At 38.6% G+C, this 27290-nt stretch overlaps 1 protein-coding gene across 3 annotated transcripts in view; it reads right to left on the bottom strand.

The window, feature by feature from the left end:
* l(3)80Fg (dnaJ homolog subfamily C member 16 l(3)80Fg) overlaps positions 1-27290 on the bottom strand; it is a 2137133-nt gene that overhangs the window by 1818316 nt on the left and 291527 nt on the right. For all 3 annotated transcript variants that reach the window (XM_067760003.1, XM_067760004.1, XM_067760002.1), the window contains exon 2: positions 23171-23565. In XM_067760003.1, the coding sequence (XP_067616104.1) occupies positions 23171-23565 (395 nt within the window). The remainder of the gene's footprint in view (positions 1-23170; positions 23566-27290) is intronic.

Genomic DNA, 27290 nt, shown 5'->3' with positions numbered 1-27290 from the left:
TGACACCAATTGTAACGAATTTAGGAATATTCCACTTATTCCAAACCTTCTGCTAACGTTCGAATCGCTAAATTGTCGAATAAATCACTCCAATATTTTATATTGCAAACTGGTATTTATTAAGATTACTTTGAGAGTAGTACTTCACAATTATACTTCACAACCAATTGCGTGTTTAAATCAAAACTGGTTACTGACTACTCAGCTTGCTTTGCTTTTATACTCTCGGTTTCCTCGTTCACCCATTTCTCCTAAGGTCTAGTAATTTCGTGAACTTCATGCTTGGTTACCAGCATATACATGTATATTTTTAGTTTGTATCCATATGCCTGTGTATATGTGAGTACTACTTCGGCTGATGATACCATGCGTTTGTGAGTATCTCTCTGCTGCCTTGTATGTATATGTGTACATGATGGTTAATGTGTTTATGTAGCTTGCTCTAAGGTTTTTGTTGTTGTGCATTTATTTAGTGATGTGAAAATTCGCCACAGTATGAAGAAAGGCTTAACAACTCTTTAAAAGTTCGGAATCGTCTTTGTGAGAATATTCCTCCTAAAATAAGTAAACGTACATTGCGCTTACGGATGTTTTTTGAAAATATTCAGCAAAACCAAAAACTACTGGTTTCGACAATTTTCAGTGATAAGAGAGATATGCGGAGTTATGCAGAAGTCTCGTTTTTGAAGTGCAACGAACTTGGTCTCTTGGACACAGGTGCATTTATAAGTTGTATCGTTTCAACCCTGGCCGGCGAGAACTTTTCAAATATCCCGGAATTTAGGCTTTCAAAATCTGCAGCCAAAACTGCAGATGGTAAGAAACAGCAAATTATAGGAGTACTTGATGTCGTTAGACATTTTTTATGCCATGATTTTTGGATAGCCTTTGCCCTTGCACCGAACATAATAAGTTCCCTAAATACAATTATGGATTCAAAAATAGAGGAAACCTTATCCTATATACCTCATATCCTTTGAGTCAGCAAAAATCCAGCAAACAAGCAGTAGTTAAAGTCATGTTCCCCAATGCAGCAAAGGGTTTAAGGTCGTACCACCTTAATACAACATCATATCGATGTCGGAGCTGCAAAGCCGAAAGCAGCGTTTTCATCCCGTTAGCCCAGCAGTACAAAAGTTGCTTTATAATGAGATCGATCGCATGCTCGATCTGGATGTAATCGAACAATCAGTAAGCGCTTGGAGTTCAACCATGCACCCTGTAATTAGTCTAGTTCGACTTTGTCTAGACTCGCGAAGGCTTAACGACATCAAAACAAAGGACCCTTATCCTTTACCTAGCATTGACGGACTATTCTCCAAAATACCGAGAGCTAACATAATTACCAAACTTGAAATTAAAGATGCATATTGGAAAATTGAGCTTAGTCCCGAGTTAAAACCACTGACTGCGTCTAAAGTCTCAGGGCGCCCGCTTAACCAGTTTAAGGTAATGCCATTTGGCTTATGCAATGCCCCGTCAACAATGTGTCGCCCCATGGATGAAATAATTCAGCCAGATTTTCGATATTGGGTTTTCGACTACCTCGATGACCTGCGCATTGTATCGGAAGACTTTTCGTCTCACCTCATGATACTAGTTCGTTTAGCAGAGCAATTTCGTAAAGCGAAATTGACTCTTAACATAACTAAAAGCCCATTTTGCGTCACCAACATAAATTATTTAGGGTATATAATTGGTAGTGGAGGGATTCGTACCGATCCCGAAAAAGTCTCAGTAAATTGGTCGCCACCGAAAAATGTTAAGCAAGTACGAGGCTTCCTTGAAATTTTTGGCTGGTACCGTCGGTTTATTCACAACTTCGCCGACCTCACGTATCCCATCACGGAGACGTAGTCCACCAAGAATAAGTTCTTATGGACCTCGGAAGCTCAACAGTAGATGGATCAATTAAAGCAGATTTTGACAACTATCCCAGTCGAAATTAACCCTAATTTTGAGAAGAAATTTTATTTGTATTGCGACGCCGGTTATTTTGGCATTGGTGCAGTTTTAGTTCAATTCACGCTCACCGAGCGTGAATGCTTAGCCGTCATATAGCTATTGAACATTTCGATGCTACTTGGAGCTCCAGGAGTTCGAAGTAGTAACTGATCATTAAAGTCTTCTTTTGTTAATGCGCCAGCAAAACGTCTCTGGTAGACTCGCTCGATGGATATTTCGCTTACAGCAATTCAAATTTTCTATATCTTATCGAAAAGGCAAGAATTATTTCGGACCCGACGCGTTGTCACGGCTTTGTAAAAAGGAAATTTCCGCTTTAGATATGAGTCCGATCACATATATGGATTCCGATGTTTTTAAAGATGACTCTTATTTAAACCTCAAGGAAAAAAATATGATGAAAACCCTGGAAAATGTCCAGATATCAAAATTGTAAATAAGATAATGTACATGCCAACTGAACACGCCATATTAGATGATGTAGACGACTAATCCACTTGTAAGTTATGGGTACCAGAACGACTAAGAAAGGATGCACTAAAACAAGCCAATGGCAGCCTGACGTCTGCTCATGCATTCGACAATGTGAGATTTGCAAGGAGAGTAAAGCTCACAACCTTACGTTACGTCCTCCTATATACTGATTTACTAAGACCATACCATAGCTTCGCAAAATTGGTCACATCGGTCTACTGATTGTTCTTGACCACTTTAGCAAGTACCATTGGCTCCAACAGCTGAAGAAATTCACATCGGCGGCAATACACAAATTCCTTTAATGTTTTCCATTATTTTGGAGTTCCCGAAACTATTGTAAGCGATAATGGAAAAGAGTTTAAGTCATTCCTCACGGAATTAGAAATCAATCATATGTACACTGCAGTATACTCGCCGTAGAGCAATGCAGCCTAGCGCGTAAATCGTTCGCTTCTAGCCGCGATTCGTTCATATTTAAATAAAGGCCAGACAGAAAGGGACTTACATCTTTCAAGCATATCATATTGTTACGAATATTAGCAACACTAAGCGGTACTGTCATCTCTAAGCCCATGCTAAGAGTGACTTGTATGCACATCCATAAATCAATCATTATGTATCTACATAAACGAATCAATCATTATGTCTACACATATGTACGTACACGCAGCGGAGAAGCAACGCACAAACACATGCAGATATCTTATCTGAGATGCTCCCAAAAGTATTCAATTGTAATTGTGGAAGTGTCGCACATGAGAAGCTATACTCCTGCATCTGTGGTTATAATTATATGGCAGTAACTAAGTAAGTTCTGGAAGCGCCTACAAGATGCAACGAGGAAATCACACAGTATAAAAGCAGCAACAGTAGAGGCGCGAGAATCAGTTTGATTTAAGCACGCTATCTGTCGAGTAATAGAAGTGTTATTTTAAAAGTAGTCTAATAAAGACCATTTTGCATTATCGGATATAGGAGTTATTTATTCAACAGTTTAGTGATTCGAACCTTAGTATAAGATTTGAAATAAGCGGAATTGCAGCAAATTCGTTACAATTGGTGTTAGGAGAGGAATTTTTGAATAGATTCCGAAGATTGGGAATACAACTTGGACATGGCAAAATTGAGTGAATTGACGATCCAGCAACTGAAGGAGTTGGAAGTCCGTGGACTGGATACTTTTGGCCATAAATCCCAGGTACAAAAGCGACTAAGTGTAGCTATGGTATTTGAAGGAATCAATGCTGAGGAGTATGTCTTTCATTATGATAGCGACAAAACAACAACAAAAATGGAAGAAAAAAACTAAACACCGCAGACAGTGACGAGCACAATATCTGCACAAACATCGACAATGGCATCTCAGCTGGAGTCACAGGAGGCACGCATTTCAGAAACGGCGTCGCAAATGTCATCTCAATTGGAAGAACAGAAGACATATATGGCATCTCAACTGGAAGCGCAAGAGGTACGTATATCTGCGATGTCGACAAAACTTTCGGAACAGGTATCATCGCAGCTCTTTGTGAAACTGGAAGAGCGGGATGCAAAAATTTTACAACTCGAGGACAAAATTGATGCCGAGATAAAAGCGTTGAAAGGTCTTATGCAACAGTTACAACTAAATCGCCCAGCTGTTCCAGAGAGCAATCCGAAGGTAAAAACTCCATCCTTTGACGGCTCTGTTCCTTTCGAGATATTCAAGCTTCCATTTGAGAAGACGTCGGCAGTGAACAACTGGAATGCTGAAGATAAAGTTCCTGCACTGTTCGTGGCATTGAAAGGGCCTGCAGCTGAAATATTACAGACAATTCCAGAGTACGAACGGAACAACTATGAAACATTGATGAGCGCGCTAGAGAGACGTTACGGAAGCGAGCATAGGAAACAGATATATCAAATTGAGTTGCAAAATCGTTACCAAAAGGCGAATGAGACCTTCCAGAAGTTTGCGTAGGATGTTGAAAGATTGGCTCATCTCGCAAATGCAGACGCACCCGTGGAATGCACCGAGAGGGTAAAAATTCAGAACTTCATAAATGGAATACGGGATGCCGAAACGAAACGATCTACATATGCGAACCCAAAGCCAACATTTGCTGAAACGGTATCCCATGCACTGACTCAGGAAACAGCGCCACTTTTGAGTAAGCCCGCATACAAAGCTCATCGCGTGGAAGTGGAAAGGCCAGATTGGGTAGACACAATTTTGGAAGCACTGAAGGGATTACAACAAAAAAATGCCGGAGTTATGAAGTGTTTCAAGTGCGGTAACCCAAGTTACATTGCACGTCGTTGCAGCACCGGTCATGGTAGTTCCAACTTGGCTGGTCGTAAACGCAAACCTGGAGGAGATAAGCAAGAGCGAGTCAAAGGTAAAGATCGAGAACTTGCCCCAGCTATTGAACGTCGTGTGATACCTATCTCGCAAACTGGAAGGAAATCGAGCAGTCTTACCGTCAAAGGAAATGCGGATGGCAAGAAGCGTGTAATGACTGTAGATACGCTCGCATCTCTTTCTTTCATCCGATCCGATTTGGTCAACAGGAGAGTAAAGCCATTACCTGGAGCAAGATTGCGTACGATTACTGGCGAGTACAACCAAGTCCAGGGAGAAGTGGTATGTGAAGTCTTAATTGGGGAGGTCATGGTTCTACACAAATTCGTTGTGGCAGAGATCGTTGATGAAGTCATATTGGGAGTGGATTTCTTAGTTGAATATGACATCAGGATCGATATGCAGAGAAGGATTCTGCAGCATAAGAACAAGGATGTGCCACTTAACTTCAGTTTTGAGCAAGGGTTCAGCAGTAAGCAAGTGCTGGTGAAAGAGATTCGACAAAAACCACAAAAGTCAAAGGTAAAAGTTGATGGAACGAATGGGCCAAACAAAACAAAATCAAAGATACCTGCGAGAGAAACACTGACATTGACAAACCCGAACGGACGCACCAAAACGAAGTAAAGAATTTTCCAGAAAGAATGCGAGGGTAGTTTCAAGCCGGGCGCACTACTATTGTAAAACGTGGGAACGATACTGATTATGCGAAGCCAATCCGTCAAGCGTAAGCTCTGCGAAGTTCTTCATTGGCCAAACAACAGAGTGCGAGGTAACGATCCAGGATATGAGTAGTAAGATGAAACGCAGGTACGATGAGAGCAATGATTCGGAAGGTTTCTTGGAGGGAGATTTGGTACTGTTATACAACCCTCACCGGCGGAAAGGTGTTCCATCCAAATTTCTGTGCAGTTAGGAAGGCCCGTACAGAGTTGTGAAGAGGATCAGTGATGTCATCTACCGCATAGAAATAATTGGGAAACCACGAAATAGAAGGGTGGTTCATTTGGATAGGCTAGCAGCGGTTAAATCGAGAGATTTGTCTGATCGGGACGATCAGACTTAGGTGGAGGGCAGTGTTACGAATATTAGCAACACTAAGCGGTACTGTCATCTCTAAGCCCATGCTAAGAGTGACTTGTATGCACATCCATAAATCAATCATTATGTATCTACATAAACGAATCAATCATTATGTCTACACATATGTACATACACGCAGCGTAGAAGCAACCCACAATCACATGCAGATATCTTATCTGAGATGCTCCCAAAAGTATGCAATTGTAATTGTGGAAGTGTCGCTCACAAATACACGCGCATATGAGAAACTATACACCTGCATCTGTGGTTATAATTATATGGCAGTAACTAAGTAAGTTCTGGAAGCGCCTAGAAGATGCAACGAGGAAATCACACAGTATAAAAGCAGCAACAGTAGAGGCGCGAGAATCAGTTTGATTTAAGCATGCTATCTGTAGAGCAATAGAAGTGTCATTTTGAAAGTAGTATAATACAGACCAATTTGCATTATCGAATATTGAAGTTATTTATTCAACAGTTTAGTGATTCGAACCTTAGTAGAAGATTTTAAATAAGCGGAATTGCAGCAAATTCGTTAAAATATTACTTAAGATTTGCGCTTCTTCAATCCCTTGAATATTCCCCCTATAGAGCTTTGTTTGGCTTGGATATAATTACACACGGATCCGACTATAAACTTCTTAAAGCGTTATCCTTGCTGGAAGAGCCAATATTCCCGCTTTCGAGGTCAGATAACTTGGCATTGTTGAGAAAAGACATTCAAGATAATATATGTAAGGAATACGATCGAAACGTCAAGCAATGTATCTTACGTTCAAAACTAGTATCTTTTAAATAAGACGAAGAAGTTTACCGTTGTAACTTTGCTCTCAATAAATTTTCTGATAAATACAATGGAAAATTTATGACTTACTTAATTGGCGCTTAACCGTCTAAACGGTTATGGTCGCCAAACAAGGCGCGCCAGTCGCTCGTTCGCTCCGCCAACCGTCGCCAATTGGCCACACCAAGGGAGTTTAAATCGTTTTCCACCTGGTCCTTCCAACGGAGTGGGGGCCGCCCTCTACCTCTGCTTCCATAGGCGGGTTCCGATAGAAACACTTTCTTTGCCGGAGCGTAACATGGCGTAGCCAGCGCAGCCGCTGCGTTTCAATTCCCTGGAATATGTGGATGTCTGCGTATAGCTCGCTCATACAGTTCATACAGATCATCTCGTACAGATCATCATTAAATCTTCTTCGGTACTCGCCATCGCCAACGCGTAGAGGTCCATAAATCTTTCGAAGAACTTTTCTCTCGAACACTCCCAAAGTCGCTTCATCTGCTGTTGTGATGGTTCATGCTTCTGCTCCATATAGCAGGATGGGTACGATAAGTGCCTTGCAGAGTATGATTTTCGTTCGCCGAGAGAGGACTTTACTTGCGCATATGCGCTGACTCTTTGCTCGATGACAGCAGGTACTTCGTTTTGTCCTCATTCGCCATCAAACCCATCTTTCCCGCTGCTTTTTCCAGTTTGAAGTAAGCAGAACTAACGGCGCGGGTGTTTAGGCCGATTATATCAATGTCATCAGCATAGGCCAGTGATTGCACGTTTTTATAGAATATTGTTCCAGTGCGGTTAAGTTCTGCAGCAAGTATAATTTTCTCCAGCATCAAATTAAAGAAATCGCACGATAGCGGGTCACCCTGTCCGAAACCTCATTTAGTTTCGAAAGGCTTGGAGAGGTCCTTCCCAATTCTGACTGAGCCGATGGTGTTGCTCAACGTCATTTTGCACAGCCGTATAAGTTTTGCGGGGAAACCAAATTCAGACATAGCGGCATATAGGCAGCTCCTTTTCGTGCTGTCGAAGGCGGCTTTAAAATCGACGAAGAGGTGATGTGTCGATTCTCTTTTCATGGGTTTCTTCCAAGATTTGACGCAATGTGAAAATTTGGTCGATGGTAGATTTGCCAGGTATGAAGCCGCACTGATAAGGTCCAATCAGCTGGTTCACGGTGGGCTTCAATCTTTCGCACAATACACTTGAAAGGACCTTATATGTGATATTAAGAAGGCTGATTCCACGATAGATGATGCATTTTGCTGTATCCCCCTTCTTGTGGACTGAAAAATTAGGTTCACAATTTGCTAAGATTTGCAAGGAACAGAACAAGAAATCCCCTAAAAAATTCGTTTTTTTTATACGAGTAGACATACATACGTATATAGTAGTTTTCCAACGAACTAGATAGTAGTTTGTATATCCGCGAGTTTTTGTTTATAAAAGGAAATGTTATAACCATATATGTATGTAATACTCCTATATTGCTAATAGAAGATGCTCGTAATGAATTTTGGATTCGAGATCAAAACAAGACAGCCTAAACAATTTTGGTGATTGTAGCAGCTTAAGTGTGACAAAAAAAATTTTAATTTAGGTACATTCGATTATTGAATACAAAAACAAAAACATTTAAACAGCAATATGTCGGCACTAGTTAAATCAGTGCTCTTTTATGCTTGTGAGACGTGGTAAAGTTCAAGCTTAATTAAGAAGAGCCTGCAAGTTTTTATTAATAAATGGCTACGCCGAATCTTGAAAATTCGATGGCCCGACGAATTGTGGCGAAGGACAAGCCAAACAAAAGCAGCTACAGAAATTGCAAAACGCAAGTGGTCGTGGATTGGACACTCGATTAGGAGGCCTCCAGACAATACAGCAAGGCAAGCACTGCGGTGGAACCCGCAGGTAAGCAGAAGACCCGGGCGGCAGCGATAACCTGGCGTAGAACTGTCGATAAAGAATGGGAAGATGCAGGTTACACGTGGAATGATTTCACGAGGACAGCACCAAATAGAATATTATTCAAATCGGTCTTCGAGGCCCTATGCTCCATTAGGAGTTAAGGAAGGAAAGAAGAAGATGTCGGCACTATGATGTTTGTGAGTGTACCTACCTTGTAGCAGCAATATAGGTGTACTACATATATGGTTATAACAGCAACAAGTTAACAATTCTAAAAATATATAAATGGTTTAAAGATCATCGCTATTTGATTTGTAAACACTAGGGGTGGGACTATTTGGGAAAAAATTATTGGAATAATAAACTCTTTTATCCGTTAGGTATTGGTAATTCGAATAATATTTATTCGAACTTTTTACTCGTTTATTCGCTTACATCTACTCGAATTCCTTTCCTTATTATTCGAAAAGCGCGTACCGAACTATTGGAATAGTGCGTCGGAACTATTCGAATAGTTCGAATAGTAAAATAAAAAAATTCTGTTTATCTTACGCTCATCGCCTGTACATATATAATTTATATATATATATATATAATTACGCATGGATCCGACTATAAACTTCTTAAAGCGTTATCCTTGCTGGAAGAGCAAATATTCCCGCTTTCAAGGTCAGATAACTTGGCATTGTTGAGAAAAGACATTCAAGATAATATGTGCAAGGCATACGATCAAAACGTCAAGTAATATATATTATACGTTCAAAACTAGTATCTTTTAAAGAAGGTAAAGAAGTTTACCGTTGTAACTTTGATGTAAATAAATTTTCTGATAAATACAATGCAAAATTAGGTTCATAATTTGTTAACATTTGCAAGGAACGGAACTAGAAAAGTATTATGCCGAGGATATTCGGGGCTAATTCCCCCTAATACTCCGTCTTACGTTGTCGTATTATAGGGTTTTGTAATGGTCGCTTCAAATGAAACGCACTTTTTTGCTTTTGTCGCATTCCTTTGAGCGACAAAATTTATCGCATGCGATAAAATTCAAGGAACGTATGGTTGTCACCCTTCCAGTCAGTAACGCGGGTGTACAAAAAGCCCACAATTTTTAAGATACTAAATTTTTCAAAAACACGTAAAACGTCAAAAACTGAAGCCAAAGGAGAGGGTATCTGAGGGTATAAAAGGGTGTTCGAAGCTACAGTTAGCATTTTTACTTACTATCGCCAAACACCATACAGAAGGATAACCGGACCAGTGGAGTGTTTCATCCAAAATTCTATAGTTTCAGTACAGGCAGCTTATGAGTGCCTGGTAGAAGTAAATTTTAAGTAAGGCTTTGGATAAATACATATAGTTTACATAACACCTGATCTTTTCGTTTCAGATAGAAAACCAAATTACCCCCCTAAAAAATTCGTTTTTTTTTATATACATACATACGTACATAGTAGTTTTCCAACGAAGTAGATAGTAGTTTTTATATCCGAGATTTTTTGTTTATAAAAAGAAATGTTATAACCATATATGTATGTAATACTCCTATATTGCTATAGAAGATGCTCGTAATGAATTTTGAATTCGAAATAAAAACAAGAGAGCCTACAAAATTTTTGTGATTGTAGCAGCTTAAGTGTGACAAAAAAAATTTAATTTAGGTACATTCGATTATTGAATACAAAAACAAAAACATTTAAACAGCAATATATCGGCACTATGATGTTTGTGAGTGTACCTATCCTGTAGCAGCAATATAATATATATAGCAAGTTAACAATTCTAATAAAATAATTAAAAAAATGTTACTTTAAACGGTTTTATTGAAAACAATACTTACATGAAGTAATAATAATAAAAAAAGCTATAAAATAATTAGGTAGGTCGTAGGTACTAGTCATCTCACTCCTCATCAATCTAGGGCGTTGATAAGACAATTAAATTAAAGCGTTGGGCGCGTGAAATTTCTAAAAATGTGAGGCATAGCATAACCTTATTAAGGTTCAGTTGGTCTTATATATGACTATCAATAGACATTTGACGCGTCCAACGCTTTTATTTAATTGTCTTATCAACGTCCTAGATCGATGAGGAGTGAGATAGGTTGAACTGGCCGGTCCATGAGGAACTCACATAGACTGAATAAGTCCGTAGTGTAGTACTAGTACCTACCTAATTATTTTCTAGCTTTTAGTATTATTATTTGATATAAGTATTGTTTTCAATAAAACCGTTTAACTTAAAATTTTTTTTAATTATTTTATTTTCAAGTTTTTAGTCTTTATTTAATTGCCTATTAGGTACATTTAGTGACTCATTATTACATGGACTCTTTCCTGACAATTTGTTACAATCTAAGTCCTCAATACATAATTCTTCCAAAGACTTTACTCGACTCTGCGCACGTATGCTTGTCCCTCCTCGAACTCCAAAATATTTTGATGTCATTCTACGGGACTGCATGTAATATTTATTCCCAATATGAGCCAAATCGGACGTCATTGGTCGCTTTCTATTCATGTATGTTTATGTGTTCCAAATATGGACCTAATCGCACCACAAATACGATTTTTTTAAATATATCAATCCTTGCGCCACCTAGCGCCGATTTTTCTCCATATATCTCTTTCTATTCTTGTATGTATTATGTGTTCCAATTATGAGCCAAATCGCACCACAAACACGATTTTTTTTTAATATATCGATCCTTGCGCCACCTAGCGGTGATTTTTTTCATATGTCGCTTTCTATTCATGCATGTATTTGTGTTCCAAATATGAACCAAATCGGACCACAAATACGACTTTTTGAAATATTTCGATCCATGTGCCATCTATCGGAGTTTTTTTTTATTATTGCATTGTCATCGGGTTCTGAACCATATTCCAAGTTTCAAGCTTGTAGCTTATCGGGAAGTTACTTAAATTTCAATTACAAAATTCATGCGAGCCAACCAGCTAGCCAACAAGCTAAATAAAACCGTTTAAAAATATTTAAATGGTTTGAAGATCATCGCTATTTGATTTGTAAAGACTAGGGGTGGGACTATTCCAATAAAAACTATTCGAATAATAAACTCTTTTATTCACCAGGTATTCGTAATTCGAATAATATTTATTCGAACTTTTTATTCGTTTATTCGCTTACATTTATTCGAATTCCTTTCCTTATTATTCGAATAGCGCGTACCGAACTATTGGAATAGTGCGTCGGAAATATTCGAATAGTAAAATAAAGAAAATAAAATCTGTTTATCTTACGCTCATCGCTTGTACATATGAGCATGCTCATGTATATATAAATTTGAAAAACTTCTGAAAAACGTCTTTCGTAAGCTAGAAAAAGAAGAAAAACTTTCAGCCAATTCTAAAGGGGTCGGGTTCAAAATTCGTCGAAATGGGATGGAATACCCCATATATACGTACTTATATTTATGTGTGTATAGATGCATATGTGCATATATTTTTGTTTGTTTGTTAGAAATATCGGGGTCGTTAACCACTGTACTGATCATAGAACTTTGTTTATTAATAAACAAGTGTGTAAATGTTCATACATAAGGGTACATGTATTGTAATAAGATTAATATGGTAGAGATTTTTGTTTCCCATATACATACATATGTATGTAAGTTGTATGGAAAATTTTGTTTTGATATCTTTTGGTTTGTATACACATCCAATTGGTCACCATTAAAAAAAATATTTGTACATGTCATTGTCAAAATTATTTGCGTAATCTGATGATTCAAAAGTTATTTAAGGTCAATGTTAACTTAATTGAAAACTTTGGAAAAAAATTTCCTAATGCCAATTTCACAATGAGGCTTAATGAAATAAGTAGTTAAGTTTTCTACATTAAAGGCCTAATTGAACTCAATCTTCCATACAAAATACAAATTCTGAATTATTTCATTATTGCTTTATTGAATGCCTAATCGAGTGAAAAATCCAGTAGGTTTGCTTGGTGCTTCGAATTTTATTGTCGATGTAACAAATGACAATCAAAAAAATAAATTATTTTCAATAATTTACGAAAAATAGAACAACACTAAAAAATGTTTAAATTTAATTTTCGCTGCATTTGCAGCAAAAGATATTATGACTTCTTCGAAAATAGGCACATATTTGGTTTGGTGCAACATCTACGGGTAGATGCGCATGCATTTTATTTTGATTGTATTTATGGTTAAGAAGGAAACGGATACATTCCATTTTAACCATTTTTTGTAAAAACGAAATATTTTTTGGGGCTGCTGACGGATCCTCGCTTAATGAATTAAAATGCCCTGTATGAAAAGGGAAACTTAATTATTTCATTAAATAGAATTGTGATTCGATTAAGTTTCTGTGTGAAAACGGTATAAAATAAAGTTTGAAGCAATCCATTTTGTACAAACACGTTTAAAAAAATTATAAAAGTAGCAAAATTCTAGTGGAACTAGTGACTAGTTTCAAAATCGACTGCTTGTCTCCTTTTTGCCGCTCCTTAAAATTTTGATTGTCCTTAATATTATGTAAATATTAGCCAGCATTCATTATTCTTTTATATCTTGCAACGCGTAATCTTATATATTATTTCTAATTGCTGTTTTTATGTACAGGCCCCTTTTTCGTTTACATAAACTCCGTATTGAACAGAAGACAAATAACTTACCCTCACAAATTATCAGTATTATTATTTAGGTTTATTTCGAGTTATAAGACATTGAAAAAACAAAAAACCTTAACCTTTCAAAGTAAACAATTTTTTTTAATTCCATGATACATTTTTTTTTTTATTTATTTCTTTCATATACATACAACCGAACGTTCTTGCTTGGGGCGTGAAACTCTTTTACTTTAAGTATCTTTTTTTAAGCGATCTGCTTTAACGGTCGCGGTTAGGTCAGTCAGTAGCAGTTAAAGTTTCCTATAATTCGATGAAATACAAATATACTTATGTACATATAAACAATGAGATGCAAGATATAAAAGGATAATGCTGGCTAATATATATTGTTAACGACATTTCCAGGCGCGGCATTTAAAGAAAGACAAAGGACATATACCTAATCGATTAAAAACCCCTCAACTAAGAACCAAAGGAAAAGTTTGCCTGAATATGTATATGCAAATGTACGTCTTAGAATTACCTACGCGTATGTATGTTTGGTCGTGGACTGTGGTCAGTCAGTAGCAGGTAGAATACAGAAGTATATGTATGTACACATAAAATTATTGGAAAAAACAAAAGATTTAAAAGAAAAGAATTTCCCACCGCAAGCAAGAATGGTCAGCTAGTCCCAGCATCAACAAAATGAAATAAAAAACAAGTAAGGAAGGTTAAGTTCGGGTGTAACCGAACATTACATACTCAGTTGAGAGCTATGGTGACAACATAAGGGAAAATAACCATGTAGGAAAATGAACCGAGGGAAACCCTGGAATGTGTTTGTATGACATGTGTATCAAATGAAAGGCATTAAAGAGTATTTTATGAGGGAGTGGGCCATAGTTCTATAGGTGGACGCCATTTAGGGATATAGCCATAAAGGTGGATCAGGGTTGACTCTAGAATGCGTTTGTACGATAAGGGTATCAAATGAAAGGTATTAATGAGTATTTTAAAGGGGCGTGGACCTAAGTTCTATAGATGGACGCCTTTTCGAGATATCGCCGTAAAGATGGACCAGGGTTGACTCTGGAATGCGTTTGTACGATATGGGTATCAAATGAAAGGTGTTAATGAGCATTTTAAAAGGGAGTAATCCTTAGTTCCATAGGTGGACGCCGTTTCGAGATATCGCCATAAAGGTGGACCAGGGGTGACCCTAGAATTTGTTTGCACAATATGGGCATCAAACGAAAGGTGTTAATGAGTATTTTAAAAGGGAGTGGGCCTTAGTTCTATAGGTGGACGCATTTTCGAGGTATCGCAATAAAGGTGGACCAGGGGTGACTCTAGACTTTGTCTGTACGATATGGGTATCAAATGAAAGGTGTTAATGAGTATTTTTAAAAGGGAGTGGGCCTTCGTTTTATAGGTGTTCGCCTTTTCGAGATATCGCCATAAAGGTGGACCAGGGGTGACTTTAGAATTTGTTTGTATGATATGGGTATCAAATGAAAGGTGTTAATGATTATTTTAAAAGGGCGTGGGGCTTAGTTCTATAGGTGGACCCCTTTTCGAGATATCGCCATAAAGGTGGACCAGGAGTGACTCTAGAATTCGTTTGTGCAATATGGGTATCAAACGAAAGGAGTTAGTGAGTATTTTAAGAGGGAGTGGGCCTTTCTGGAACAGGGGTGACTCTAGAATTTGTTTGTACGATATGGGTATCAAATGAAAGGTGTTAATGAGTATTTTTAAAAGGGAGTGGGCCTTCGTTCTATAGGTGTTCGCCTTTTCGAAATATCGCCATAAAGGTGGACCAGGGGTGACTCTAGAATGAGTTTGTACGATATGGGTATCAAATTAAAGGTATTAATGAGAGTTTTAAAAGGGAGTGGTGGTAGTTGTATATGTGAAGGCGTTTTCCAGATATCGACCAAAATGTGGACCAGGGTGACCCAGAACATCATCTGTTGGATGCCGCTAATTTATTTATATATGTAATACCTGCCAAGATTTTAAGGGTTTTTTATTTCGCCCTGCAGAACTTTTTCATTTTCTTCTACTTAATATGGTAGGTGTCACAACCATTTTATAAAGTTTTTTCAAAGTTATATTTCGCGTCAATAAAACAATCCAATTACCTTACCATGTTTCATCCCTTTTTTCGTATTTGGTATAGAATTATGGCATTTTTTCATTTTTCGTAATTTTCGATATCGAAAAAGTGGGCGTGGTCATAGTCGGATTTCGTTAATTTTTCATACCAAGATACACTGAGTTCAGATAAGTACGTGAACTGAGTTTAGTAAAGATATATCGGTTTTTGCTCAAGTTATCGTGTTAACGGCCATGCGGAAGGACAGACGGACGACTGTGTATAAAAACTGGGCGTGGCATCAACCGATTTAGCCCATTTTCACAGAAAACAGTTAACGCCATAAAATCTATGCCTCTACCAAATTTCAAAAGGATTGGTTAATTTTTGTTCGGCTTATGGCATTAAAAGTATTCTAGACAAATTAAATGAAAAAGGGCGGAGCCACGCCCATTTTTAAATTTTCTTTTATTTTTGTATTTTGTTGCACCATATCATTACTGGAGTTGCATCTTGACATAATTTACTTATATACTGTAAAGATATTAAATTTTTTGTTAAAATTTTACTTAAAAAAATTTTTTTTTTCAAAAGTGGGCGTGGTCCTTCTCCGATTTTGCAAATTTTTATTAAGCGTACATATAGTAATAAGAGTAACGTTCGTGCCAAATTTCATCATGATATCTTCAACGACTGCCAAATTACAGCTTGCAAAAGTTTTAAATTACCTTCTTTTAAAAGTGGGCGGTGCCACGCCCATTGTCCAAAATTTTACTAAATTTCTATTTTGCGTCATAAGTTTAACTCATCTACCAAGTTTCGTCGCTTTATCTGTCTTTTGTAATGAATTATCGCACTTTTTCGGTTTTTCGAAATTTTCGATATCGAAAAAGTGGGCGTGGTTATAGTCCGATATCGTTCATTTTAAATAGCGATCTGAGATGAGTGCTCAGGAACCTACATACCAAATTTCATCAAGATACCTCAAAATTTACTCAAATTATCGTGTTAACGGACGGACGGACGGACGGACATGGCTCAATCAAATTTTTTTTCGATCCTGATTATTTTGATATATGGAAGTCTATATCTATCTCGATTCCTTTATATATGTACAACCAACCGTTATCCAATCAAACTTAATATACTCTGTGAGCTCTGCTCAACTGAGTATAATAAACATAATACCCACGCTAACAGTAAAGGTAGGTGGGATTTTTATTTCATATCACCCCTTGCATAGTTTCTTGAATTTACATAAATATGTATATACAGAGATAGCCACATGCACTTGTATATGAATCTGATTTGAAAGGAATCTGAAGAATACAACATGTACATATGTTTGAATATGCTTATATGGATATTTATATTACAGCGTTTAACGCGTTCAAGGACAATCAAAATTTTAAGGAGCGGCAAAAACAGATAAGCAGTCGTTTTTGAAACTAGTCGCTAGTTCCACTAGAATTTTGTTACGTTTCTAATTTTTTTAAACGTGTTTGTACTAAATGGACTGCTTCTAACTTTATTTTGGTAAATTTTTTTATTTTTATATCAGAACATTTCCAACAACTCTCATTCGTTTTAGTAAAAAAAAAATTTTTGTTTATTATTCATTTTAGGCTAATTCCTCATAATTTAAGCCTGATATCTCTACTAAAATTCAACAACACTATAGATATTAATACAGATTCTGAAATTTACGTAAAATACCTTTAAAGTAAGCCCAATATGATACTTTTCCTATAATTCTATCAGAAGATATGAAGATTTTTTGGCCAAACCCTACATTCAAAGGCAAAATATCTATTTTGCAAAAGTGGGGACCTTGAAATCGGACTTAGAGCTATGGTGTCTTCAGCAATTTTTCTTAGAATCATCTTTAGATTACGTTTTTGAAGGGCAACAAATTTTACCCGCTCTAATGTACTTATACATACATGTGAATGCTCATATGTACAAGCGATGAGCGTAAGATAAACAAAATTTTTTTTTACTCAGCTGAGCAGAGCTCACAGAGTATATTAATTTTGTTCGCATAACGGTAATCTGTAACGGCATAAACTAATCGAAATAGATAAAGGCTTCTATATATCCAAATGATCTGGGCGAAAAAAGAAATTCATTTATCCATGTCCGTCCGTCCGTCTGTTCGTCCGCCGTAAACACGATAACTTGAGTGAATTTTGAGGTATCTTGATGAAATTTGGTGTGCAGGTTCCTGGGCACTCATCTCAGATCGCTATTTAAAATGAACGATATCGGACTATAAACACGCCCACTTTTTCGATATCGAAAATTTCGAAAAACCGAAAGTGCGAGAGTGCGATAATTCATTACCAAAGACGATTAAGCGATGCACCTTGGTAGGTGAGTTGAAATTATGACGCAGAAGAGAAAATTAGTAAAATTTTGGACAATGGGCGTGACACCGTCCACTTTTAAAAGAATGTAATTTAAAAGTTTTGCAAGCTGTAATTTGGCATTCGTTGAAGATATCATGATGAAATTTGGCTCGAACGTTACTCATATTATTATATGTATGCTTAATAAAAATTAGCAAAATCGGAAAACGACACCCACCTTTAAAAAAAATTTTTTTAAAGTCGAATTTTAACAAAAAATGTAATATCTTTAAAGTATATAAGTAAATTATGTCAACATTTAATTCCAGTAATGATATGGTGCAACAAAATACAAAAATAAAAGAAAATTTCAAAATGGGCGTGGCTCCGCCCTTTTTCATTTAATTTGTCTAGAATACTTTTAATGCCATAAGCCGAACAAAAATTTACCAACCTATATGAAATTTGGTAGGGGAATAGATTCTATGACGATAACTGTTTTCTGCGAAAATGGGCGAAATCGGTTGAAGCCACGCCCATTTTTTATACACAGTCGACCGTCTGTCCTTCCGCTCGACCGTTAACACGATAACTTGAGCAAAAATCGATATATCTTCACTAAACTTAGTTCACGTGCTTATCTGAACTCACTTTATCTTGGTATAAAAAATGGCCGAAATCCGACTATGACCACGCCCACTTTTTCGATATTGAAAATTCCGAAAAATTGAAAAAATGCCATAATTCTATTGACGCAAAATATAACTTTAGAAAAAACTTTGTGAAATGGGTGTGACTCCTACCATATTAAGTAGAAGAAAATGAAAAAGTGCTGCGGGGCGAAATCAAAAGCCCTTCGAATCTTGGCAGGAACAGTATCGTTATTATATATAAAAATAAATTAGCGGTACCCGACAGATGATGTTCTGGGTTACCCTGGTCCACATTTTGGTCGAGATCTCGAAAACTCCTTCACATATACAACTAAGGGCCACTCCGTTTTAAAACCCTCATTAGTACCTTTAATTTGATACCCATATCGTACAAACACGTTATAGTCACCCCTGGTCTACTTTTATGTCGATCTCTCGAAAAGGCGACCACCTATAGAACTAAAGCCCACTCCCTTTTAAATAATCATTAACACCTTTCATTTGATACCCATATCGTACAAACGCATTCTAGAGTCACCCCTGGTCTACGTTTATGTCGATATCTCGAAAAGGCGACCACCTATAGAACTAAGGTCCACTCCTTTTTAAAATACTCATTAACACCTTTCATTTGATACCCATATCGTACAAACAAATTCTAGAGTAACCCCTAGTCTACCTTTATGGCGATATCTCGAAAAGGCGTCCACCTATAGAACTAAAGCCCACTCCCTTTTAAATAATGATTAGCACCTTTCATTTGATACCCATATCGTATAAACGCATTCTAGAGTCACCCCTGGTCTACTTTTATGTCGATATCTCGAAAAGGCGACCACCTATAGAACTAAGGCCCACTCCTTTTTAAAATACTCATTAACACCTTTCATTTGATACCCATATCGTACAAACAAATTCTAGAGTAACCCCTGATCCACCTGTATTAAAATACTCATTAACACCTTTCGTTTGATACCCATATCGTACAAACGCATTCTAGAGTCACCCCTGGTCTACGTTTATGCCGATATCTCGAAAAGGCGACCACCTATAGAACTAAGGTCCACTCCTTTTTAAAATACTCATTAACACCTTTCATTTGATACCCATATCGTACAAACAAATTCTAGAGTAACCCCTAGTCTACCTTTATGGCGACATCCTGAAATGGCGTCCACCTGTAGAACCATGGCCCACTCCCTTTTAAAATACTTTTTAATACCTTCATGTCATACAAACACATTCCAGGGTTACTCTAGGTTCATTTTCCTACATGCTGATTTTCCCTTGTTTTGTCTCCAAACTTCTCAGCTGAGTATGTAATGTTCGGTTACACACGAACTTAGCCTTCCTTACTTGTTATTTTACTATTCGAATAGTGCGTCCGAACTATTCGGAAAGGAATTCGAATAAACGAATAAAGGATTTGAATAAATATTATTAGAATTATTTCAAACGAATAAATTTATTTCTTTATTCGAATATGATTCCAAAATAATCCCACCACTAGTAAACACAATATCGAATATATATCTTATTTAGCATAATCCCCAATTATGTAAGTAACTATAAGTTGTTTTAACTATTTTTAAAAAAGAGCAACTCAAATTTATGGTTTTGTTAGCGTACTTGATTTTTTTTTTTCAACACCAAATCAAAATATTAAATGAGTTTGTAAAGAATACAGAATGTGTTAAATTTGTTTGTGTTTTCCTGGCGGCATGAGATGACATAGGGAGTAAGGGAACTTTATATTCTCTGGGTTTCTTCGATAATATTTCTGTAAGAAGATCATGGTTCGGCAGGGTAGAAAAAGCGGGTTTCGCATATCATCTAAGACCTTGCTTATCGATCACAATGACCAATATTAGGGCGTCCCCATTTTTTCTTTCTAAATTCTGCTTTCAAAAGTTTACAGTAGTAGTTTATTTTTCTTTGGTATGACCTTGTAGTTTCAGTAAGAACTCCTATTAAATAAAGTTTATGTGAATACAGTGGAGGTATGGAAAGAACCCACCCCACGTCAAAAGAGCTAAGGCTCCAGAGGATTCCGATCGCCGCGACCCTACCACTGCCCGTAGGTTAACATTTTTCCCAACTTCACCACCTAGGAACCTACCTAAATATTCACTCCATTGCTCCTGGTGAGGTTACAAATGTTCAATTGCAACGTGGCGGTTCTAAAGTTATCCAATTTGAATGAAATTTTTGCACAGCTTACTTTTAGACCATAATGTGTTATATACTGGCCGGCAGTGTGTTTTTTTTAAGGACAACTTAATGAACATAGTGCAGCGAATAAAAACAGAGCTGGCTAAGCGATATTATGCCAATGAAAGATGATGTTCCCGTCAAGAAGGTATTCTTATCTAAACCCACCTATGGAAGCAGAAGAAAAGGGCGAATTACTGCGCTCAAATGAACAAATCGAAAATGATTTAAATTTTCTTTGGTGTTACAAATCGAAGAAGCGATTGACACGACCGTTTAAACGGTTTTGGCCGACCAAGTCAGTTAAGCAAGTTTTAGTTTTAACTGTACTTCATTGTTCCAATTTTTAAGCTGGCAAATGTTGCGGAAAGCGATGAGTGCTGGGTCGAATACAGATATCTCTAAACGTGAAATCAACCGGTCAAAGCGGGTGGAAGAATTTCTGTGCCGACATAGAATACTCCAGCGAAACGGCTGTCCTATATAAAGGAGATGCAGTCCAGGGCCTAATAAAAAAGGACGACGGGGAATGGTCACACAGTAGTGAGGAGTCCCTTGAGGCACTACTTAACACACACTTCCTATCAGGAGATGATGCGGAAGAGTTATGTAACTACGTCTACAGTCCTTATACGGATCGAGAGGTACCAGGATTGGTGAGAAATACCAAAATTGATTAGGCAATAAAAACGTTTAAAATAAATAAAAAAATATAAAATAAAAACATTTGCTATGTTCAAATCGCCGGGCCCAGATGGGTTATTCCTTGCTATGATGCAGATGTCCGGTGGAACGATTATAGAATGGCTAAGAACAATCTTTGAGGGTTGCCTAAAACTTAACCACGTCCCGCAATTTTGAAAAACGGCTCGAGTAGTCTCAATACCGAAAGCGGGAAAAGTCAGTCATCTGTACCAGAAAGACTACATGCCTATTGGTTTGACATATTTTCTGCTCAAAACCCTAAAGATAAATAGACGTGTATATAAAATAAAAAATGAACGAGGAATTATTCTCTTCAGCACAACATGCTTACACCAAAGGCAAGTCAGTCGATACTGCATTGCATAGGGTGTCTATGAATATAGAGAAGGCCCTGGAACGCCAAGAATATGCCCTAAGTGTTTTTCTGGACATTGCCGGAGCTTTCAACAATGTCTCGAAAAGAGCAATCACGGGCAGTCTCAACTCGATTGAAGTTCATCCAGCTTGAGCAAATTGGATCGGCTCCATGTTAAGCTGCAGAATGATTACAGACAGAAGAACGCCTCAGGGTGGGGTTTTATCACCAATGCTGTGGACGCTGGTTATAAATCAATTGCTTAGGCGGTTCGACGATGGACCAGTCAAACTTACGGCATATGCAGATGACGTTTCTGTCATGTCTATCTGATGGATTTACTACGAAGTATAAGGTCCCTAATTGGACTAACCCTAAGCTTGGAGGGTTAGCCCTGCAAAAAAATATAGCACAAAGTATTTAGGAGTTATACTAGATACTAAGTTGTCGTGGAAACACCATGTGGAAGAGAGAGCGAAGGAAGCCTCCGCGGCACGCTATGCATGCAAGAGCATGCTAGGATGCAAGTGGGGCCTATCACCCAAAATCTCTCATTGGGTATTCACGACAATTGTAAAACCCATAGTTTACTATGGGGTTCTTGTTTTGTAGACAGACACACAAAAAAGTACGTATACCAAAAAACTTAAGAGGGTATGCAGAGTATCAATGATTAGCAGAACGGGAGCTTTAAACACTACCGCGACAGCAGCATTGCATGCCATTCTACACATCCTGCCTGCAGACGTAATGGCCAAAAACATCGCGTTAGTCATGGCAATAAGGCTTAAGGCCTCTGGGCAGCTTGAGTGCAGGCCTTATGGCCACAGCAGTATAGCGCCATCTAATATCGGGCAAACGGAATATATGGTTCAGTGTCTGAGCTTCCAAAGAGATATTGGGGCCACAATTGGGTGCCGGGCTGCAGAAATGGTAGAACATGCTATACAAATGTATACAGATGGTTCCAAATTAATGGAAGGGGTTGTGATCTGGGTCTGATGTTTACTGTGTCGACCCAGAAGTAAGTAGATTCTACCAGATTACTGCAGCGTTTTTCAGGCGGAAATAATAGCAGTGAAGAAAGCAGCAGAAATTCTGGAGGAAGCATGCTTAAGCTGCAGTCGCGTCAATTTATATATTGATAGTCAGGCTGCGATTAAGGCAATAATCTCACAAAGTACTTCATCAAGAAGTGTTCTGGAATGCAAAGAAACATTGGAAAAACTTTGCTCAAGTTAGGCCTAGTCAGTAACAGCAAATGTAGGAAGTGTGAGCTGCAGGAAGAAACGGTTGAGCGCGTTCTGTGTTCATGACCTGCGCCCACCAGGTCAAGGCTCCAGCTATTAGGGGCGGCAGAGTTGCCAGATTTCGAGGCAGCAATTAAGCTGGGTCCTAAAAAAATGCTAGTATTTGCCAAGAGGACGGAGTTATTCTATAACATATGTATGTCCTGGCCCCTGATTGGGGTTCTTCAGTTTGGTCGCCAAACAAATTTTGGTAACACTATGGACACATTCAGTCTATGTGAGGTCTTTATTGACCGGCCAGTTCAACCTCACCTAACCTTGTCCCAGTCCACCATATTAAATTTAGCAATTCCAAAGAAGGCTTTTTTTTAGCAAAAATAGATAGTTTATGATTTTACTTACCTAACCGTTCCAGAGTTTCTATGAGCTTTTTAAAAGTGTCAATTAGCCGCATACAACGAAAGCACCAATCATTATAAAAGATAAGAATGCATGGCGTATTTTTACTTCTTGGAACTAATTTCATTTCAAAGTTATTCATTGTTATGGACATTTTGTGAAAGAAACTTATATCATTGTCAAAAATAAATTGTTTCCCGAAGAAGTTTTCAAAGCGATCCGAAGAAGCTTGATTTTTAAGCACATAGCTCTTCGGTGCAGGGGAGTGAAACTTAGTGTTATACACTCCATATTGATCAAACATACGACGTCGTTCTGCATCGCTCAGCAGCTCATATGCCTGCTTCATTTTTACAAATACCTTAGTAGCTTCTGGATGTTCGTTTTTATCCGGATGCCTGCAGAAAGTGAGATAAAAAACATATTCGCCCGTAGTCATAGTCTCATTAAAATAGACTTTTATTGGTTTAAAGATAGTTCTAAATTAACATCACTTAAGTCTACTAAAGTCAACTTAAACACAATTTTATCTCTAAAAAAGTATGATTTATTTTCTTTTTTGGCCGTCAGTATAAACTGTTATTTTATATTTTTGAGCTCAAGGCCGGATTAAATAAAACACTTTTAATTTTTTAATTTGATTATTTGTCAATATTTCGACTTCACTCTGAAGTCATAATCAGGACTGACTGCAAAAAACAATACGTAATTTTAATAACAAAATAAAAACATTCATTTATGCATCGACACCACTTACATCTTCAAATGCTTTGTTTTATTTAATCCGGCCTTGAGCTCAAAAATATGAAATAACTAAAAAATTATTTTAAATTTAAAATGACGTGAATGCGTTTTTAATTCTTTAAAATAGGTTTTAAGTTGTCACCCTGCTGTAAAAAGTTGAGAGAAATTTAACAGTTTTCTATTTAAACGTAAAAAAATTAAATGAAATATATGCTTGTGACGAACATTGTGCAATTTTAAAATGTGCGATGGTTACTTGGCTCCACATAGGCAAAATCAGTAAAATCTTTAATGAAGATCAATCCTTATTAACAGATATTTGTGTGTAATTTAATATTTTAGTAGCTTTTGAGGAAAAAGTATCATCCTATATTTAATGAAGCATTAAATATAGAAATAAATATTCACTGAAAGTAATAATTTACCACAGGGGTCAGTTGCTAACACATGTTCAAAAGTGTGAGGGGAGGTGGCAAAAGACGCGAAACAATAGTCCGTAGGCAAGAAAGAAATATTTTTACTCTGTCAAGAGATTTTAGCAAAAAAAAATACAATTTTCATGTGGTTTTTGTTAATCATCAAACATTGTACACAGAAAAGAATTAACTAAAAAAAATTACTGATATTAGAGAAAAATTACATGTTTACAAACGGCGATGTTTAATAGGCCATGTTTCTCAATTTCACTTCTTCATCAGCTGGCTTCTCGGGAGCTGAGTATTAAACTCGAAAGATAAAAAAGTGAAAATTAGAAACATGTCCTAGTAACCATCGTCGTTTGTAAACTTTGTAATTTTAATCTAATACTATACACTAACGAAATGCACGGCTATTCATTTGCTACGTCATGACAAAAACGCAATATCAAAAACCGTAGTTAATTTTTTAAATTTTGAACACCATATCAAAAACTGTCAAAATAAAACTTGCAAAGAAAAAATTGAAAAAAAGTTTTGATTTGCTATAGCAACGTTTCCTACATCGAATACATTAACTCCCTTATTATGTTGGTCTGATTGAGTTTTACCAATCCAAGCAACAAATATTGGACCACAATTGTATCATTTCACAGAATACTCGACCTTCCACCGAAAGGAGATGTTGATAAATAATTACTGTAACTATATTTTTATTTTTGTATGTATTTATATTTTATGAGGTGGGTTTTGTCTAAGGCTGGGGTAACGCTCAGTCAATCCAGAGCCGAGTAAAGGTCCCACAAACCCCTACTGAATAAATACACAATATTGATGTGTTACGAACACACGCACACACGGCTGGAGATATTAGACGGACATCAGCTTTACGTCGCAAGATGGTGAGGGGGAGCGGAGCGGCGGCTAACGGTCGTTGGAGCAGAGGAGGTTCGGTAGGGCGGTTGAACGGTCGGGTAACGGACGGATTGGTAAGGCGGTACGGAAGCAGCGGCTTAACGGCGGTAGGATTGTGGACAGTCAACGATCGTCGTAGCAGCGACGTGGCGGATACAGCGGCTTAACGGTGGTAGGATGGCGGACGGCCAACGGTCGTCGTAGCAGCGACGTGACGGATACAGCGGCTTAACGGCGGTAGGATGGCGGACGGCCAACGCTCGTCGTAGCAGCGGCGGGACTGATGCAGCGGCTTAACGGCGGTGGGATGGCAGACGGCCAACGGTCGTCGTAGCAGCGGCGGGACGGATGCAGCGGCTTAACGGCGGTGGAATGACGTACGGCCAATGGTCGTCGTTGCAGCGGCGGCTGAATGGCGATAGGACGGAGAACGGCCAGTGGTTGGTGTGGCAGCGGCGGCACCAGCAAGGCGGGATGGGCACGGCGGTAGTATGGTCGACGGCCAACGATCGGCGTAGCGCCGGCGGGATGGAAGCAGCGGCGGCACCAGAGGGGGACGATGTGATAGCAGCGGCGGTGGGCTACGGAGCGCGTACCAGGGCCGGGGAGAGAGGGGAGTAGGCTGGCGATGGTGTTTACCTGGACAGCGGCGGCTTGTTCCGGGATGGGTCGGATGACGGTATCGGCGGGATCGGATTGATCGGTAGTCTTCAGCAGGATCGGTAGTCCGCGGGGTCGGTCACCTGGGGAAGACACTGCGAGGACTCGTTAGTGCTGGTTTCACCGCTGGACACCCCCGCCTCCCTACTAGCACACTAGTAGAAGGTGCGTAAGGGGGGCGGGGTTGTACCAGCCGATACACCGTGGGTCGAACCGTGGGCGTAGGGGAAGTGCACCTTAACGGCACAGCGGTAGCCCCTGTGCGCACGCATCGGCTCACGGCCGAAACCAGTGCTGAGGGGAAGGGATGGAATCGTCATGAAGGCGTCGGGCCGCGCAACGCCTAGGAGGGCGCGGGGGGCAAAGTAGCACAAGGCATCCTCCCCTTCGTCCTTACCTAAGTGAAGGGTGACCCGCGCCATGACGGCGCCCCTGCCACTCAGCCAGCTGAAGCTAGGACTGAGGCGGAGGTGTTATATGGTCATTAAGGCATCGGGCCGCACAACACCTAGGATGGCGCGGGGGGCAAAGTAGCACAAGGCATCCTCCCCGTCGTCCTTACCCAAGTGAAGGGTGACCCGCGCCATGACAGCACCCCTTCCAATCGACCAGCCTAAGCTAGAACTGAGGGGAAGGGGTTAAATGGCCATGAAGGCGTCGGGCCACTCAACACCTAGGAGGGCGCGGGGGGCAACGTAGCACAAGGCATCCTCCCCGTCGTCCTTACCTAAGTGAAGGGTGACCCGTGCCAAAACGGCGCCCCTTCCACTCAGCTAGCTAGCAGGAGGGAAAATTATGTCTTTAAAAAGACATCCACTCCCGCTGGCTCACCTGCGAGGACTGAACTGCAAAAATGCAAATTCGATGTTTATATGGGTGGTGCCGCAAACTGGTTGAGAAGTCAACACACTATTATTGTGATTTTCATTGGTTTGCTATCAGTGGTTGTTGACTATGCTATAAAAGAATAAGTACTAGTGATTGTTGGCTATGCTATAGAAAAATAAGTACAGGGAGGTTCAGGTTTAAGTGAATAGGGAAATACAGGGGGTTACGTTATTGTAACGCTACGTTACAGCCCCCCCACCCACTTCGGTTGACGAAAAGCTGCGGTGGGGAAAGATGGATCTCCAGGCAAGGTCTTATGCCGGTGTGCATGTGGGCGAAGCACTTTATTATTTTTTTTTCTTTTTTTCTCAAAAATTTACAGTCATTCCACTTATATCTAACAGAGTTTATGTTTTTAATTCATTTGTATAACGTAAAAATAATTACATTTCATTGTACTTAAAACTAACAGAGTATATTTCATACAATTCATTATAATACATAATATTCTTCTTCTTCGTTTCCATCTTCCTCGGGTTGTGATTTCATCATGGCTATCA

Source organism: Eurosta solidaginis, chromosome 1 (assembly GCF_040869045.1).
Source record: "Eurosta solidaginis isolate ZX-2024a chromosome 1, ASM4086904v1, whole genome shotgun sequence".
Taxonomy (NCBI): domain Eukaryota; kingdom Metazoa; phylum Arthropoda; class Insecta; order Diptera; family Tephritidae; genus Eurosta; species Eurosta solidaginis.
This window is presented reverse-complemented; position numbering and strand designations above follow the sequence as displayed.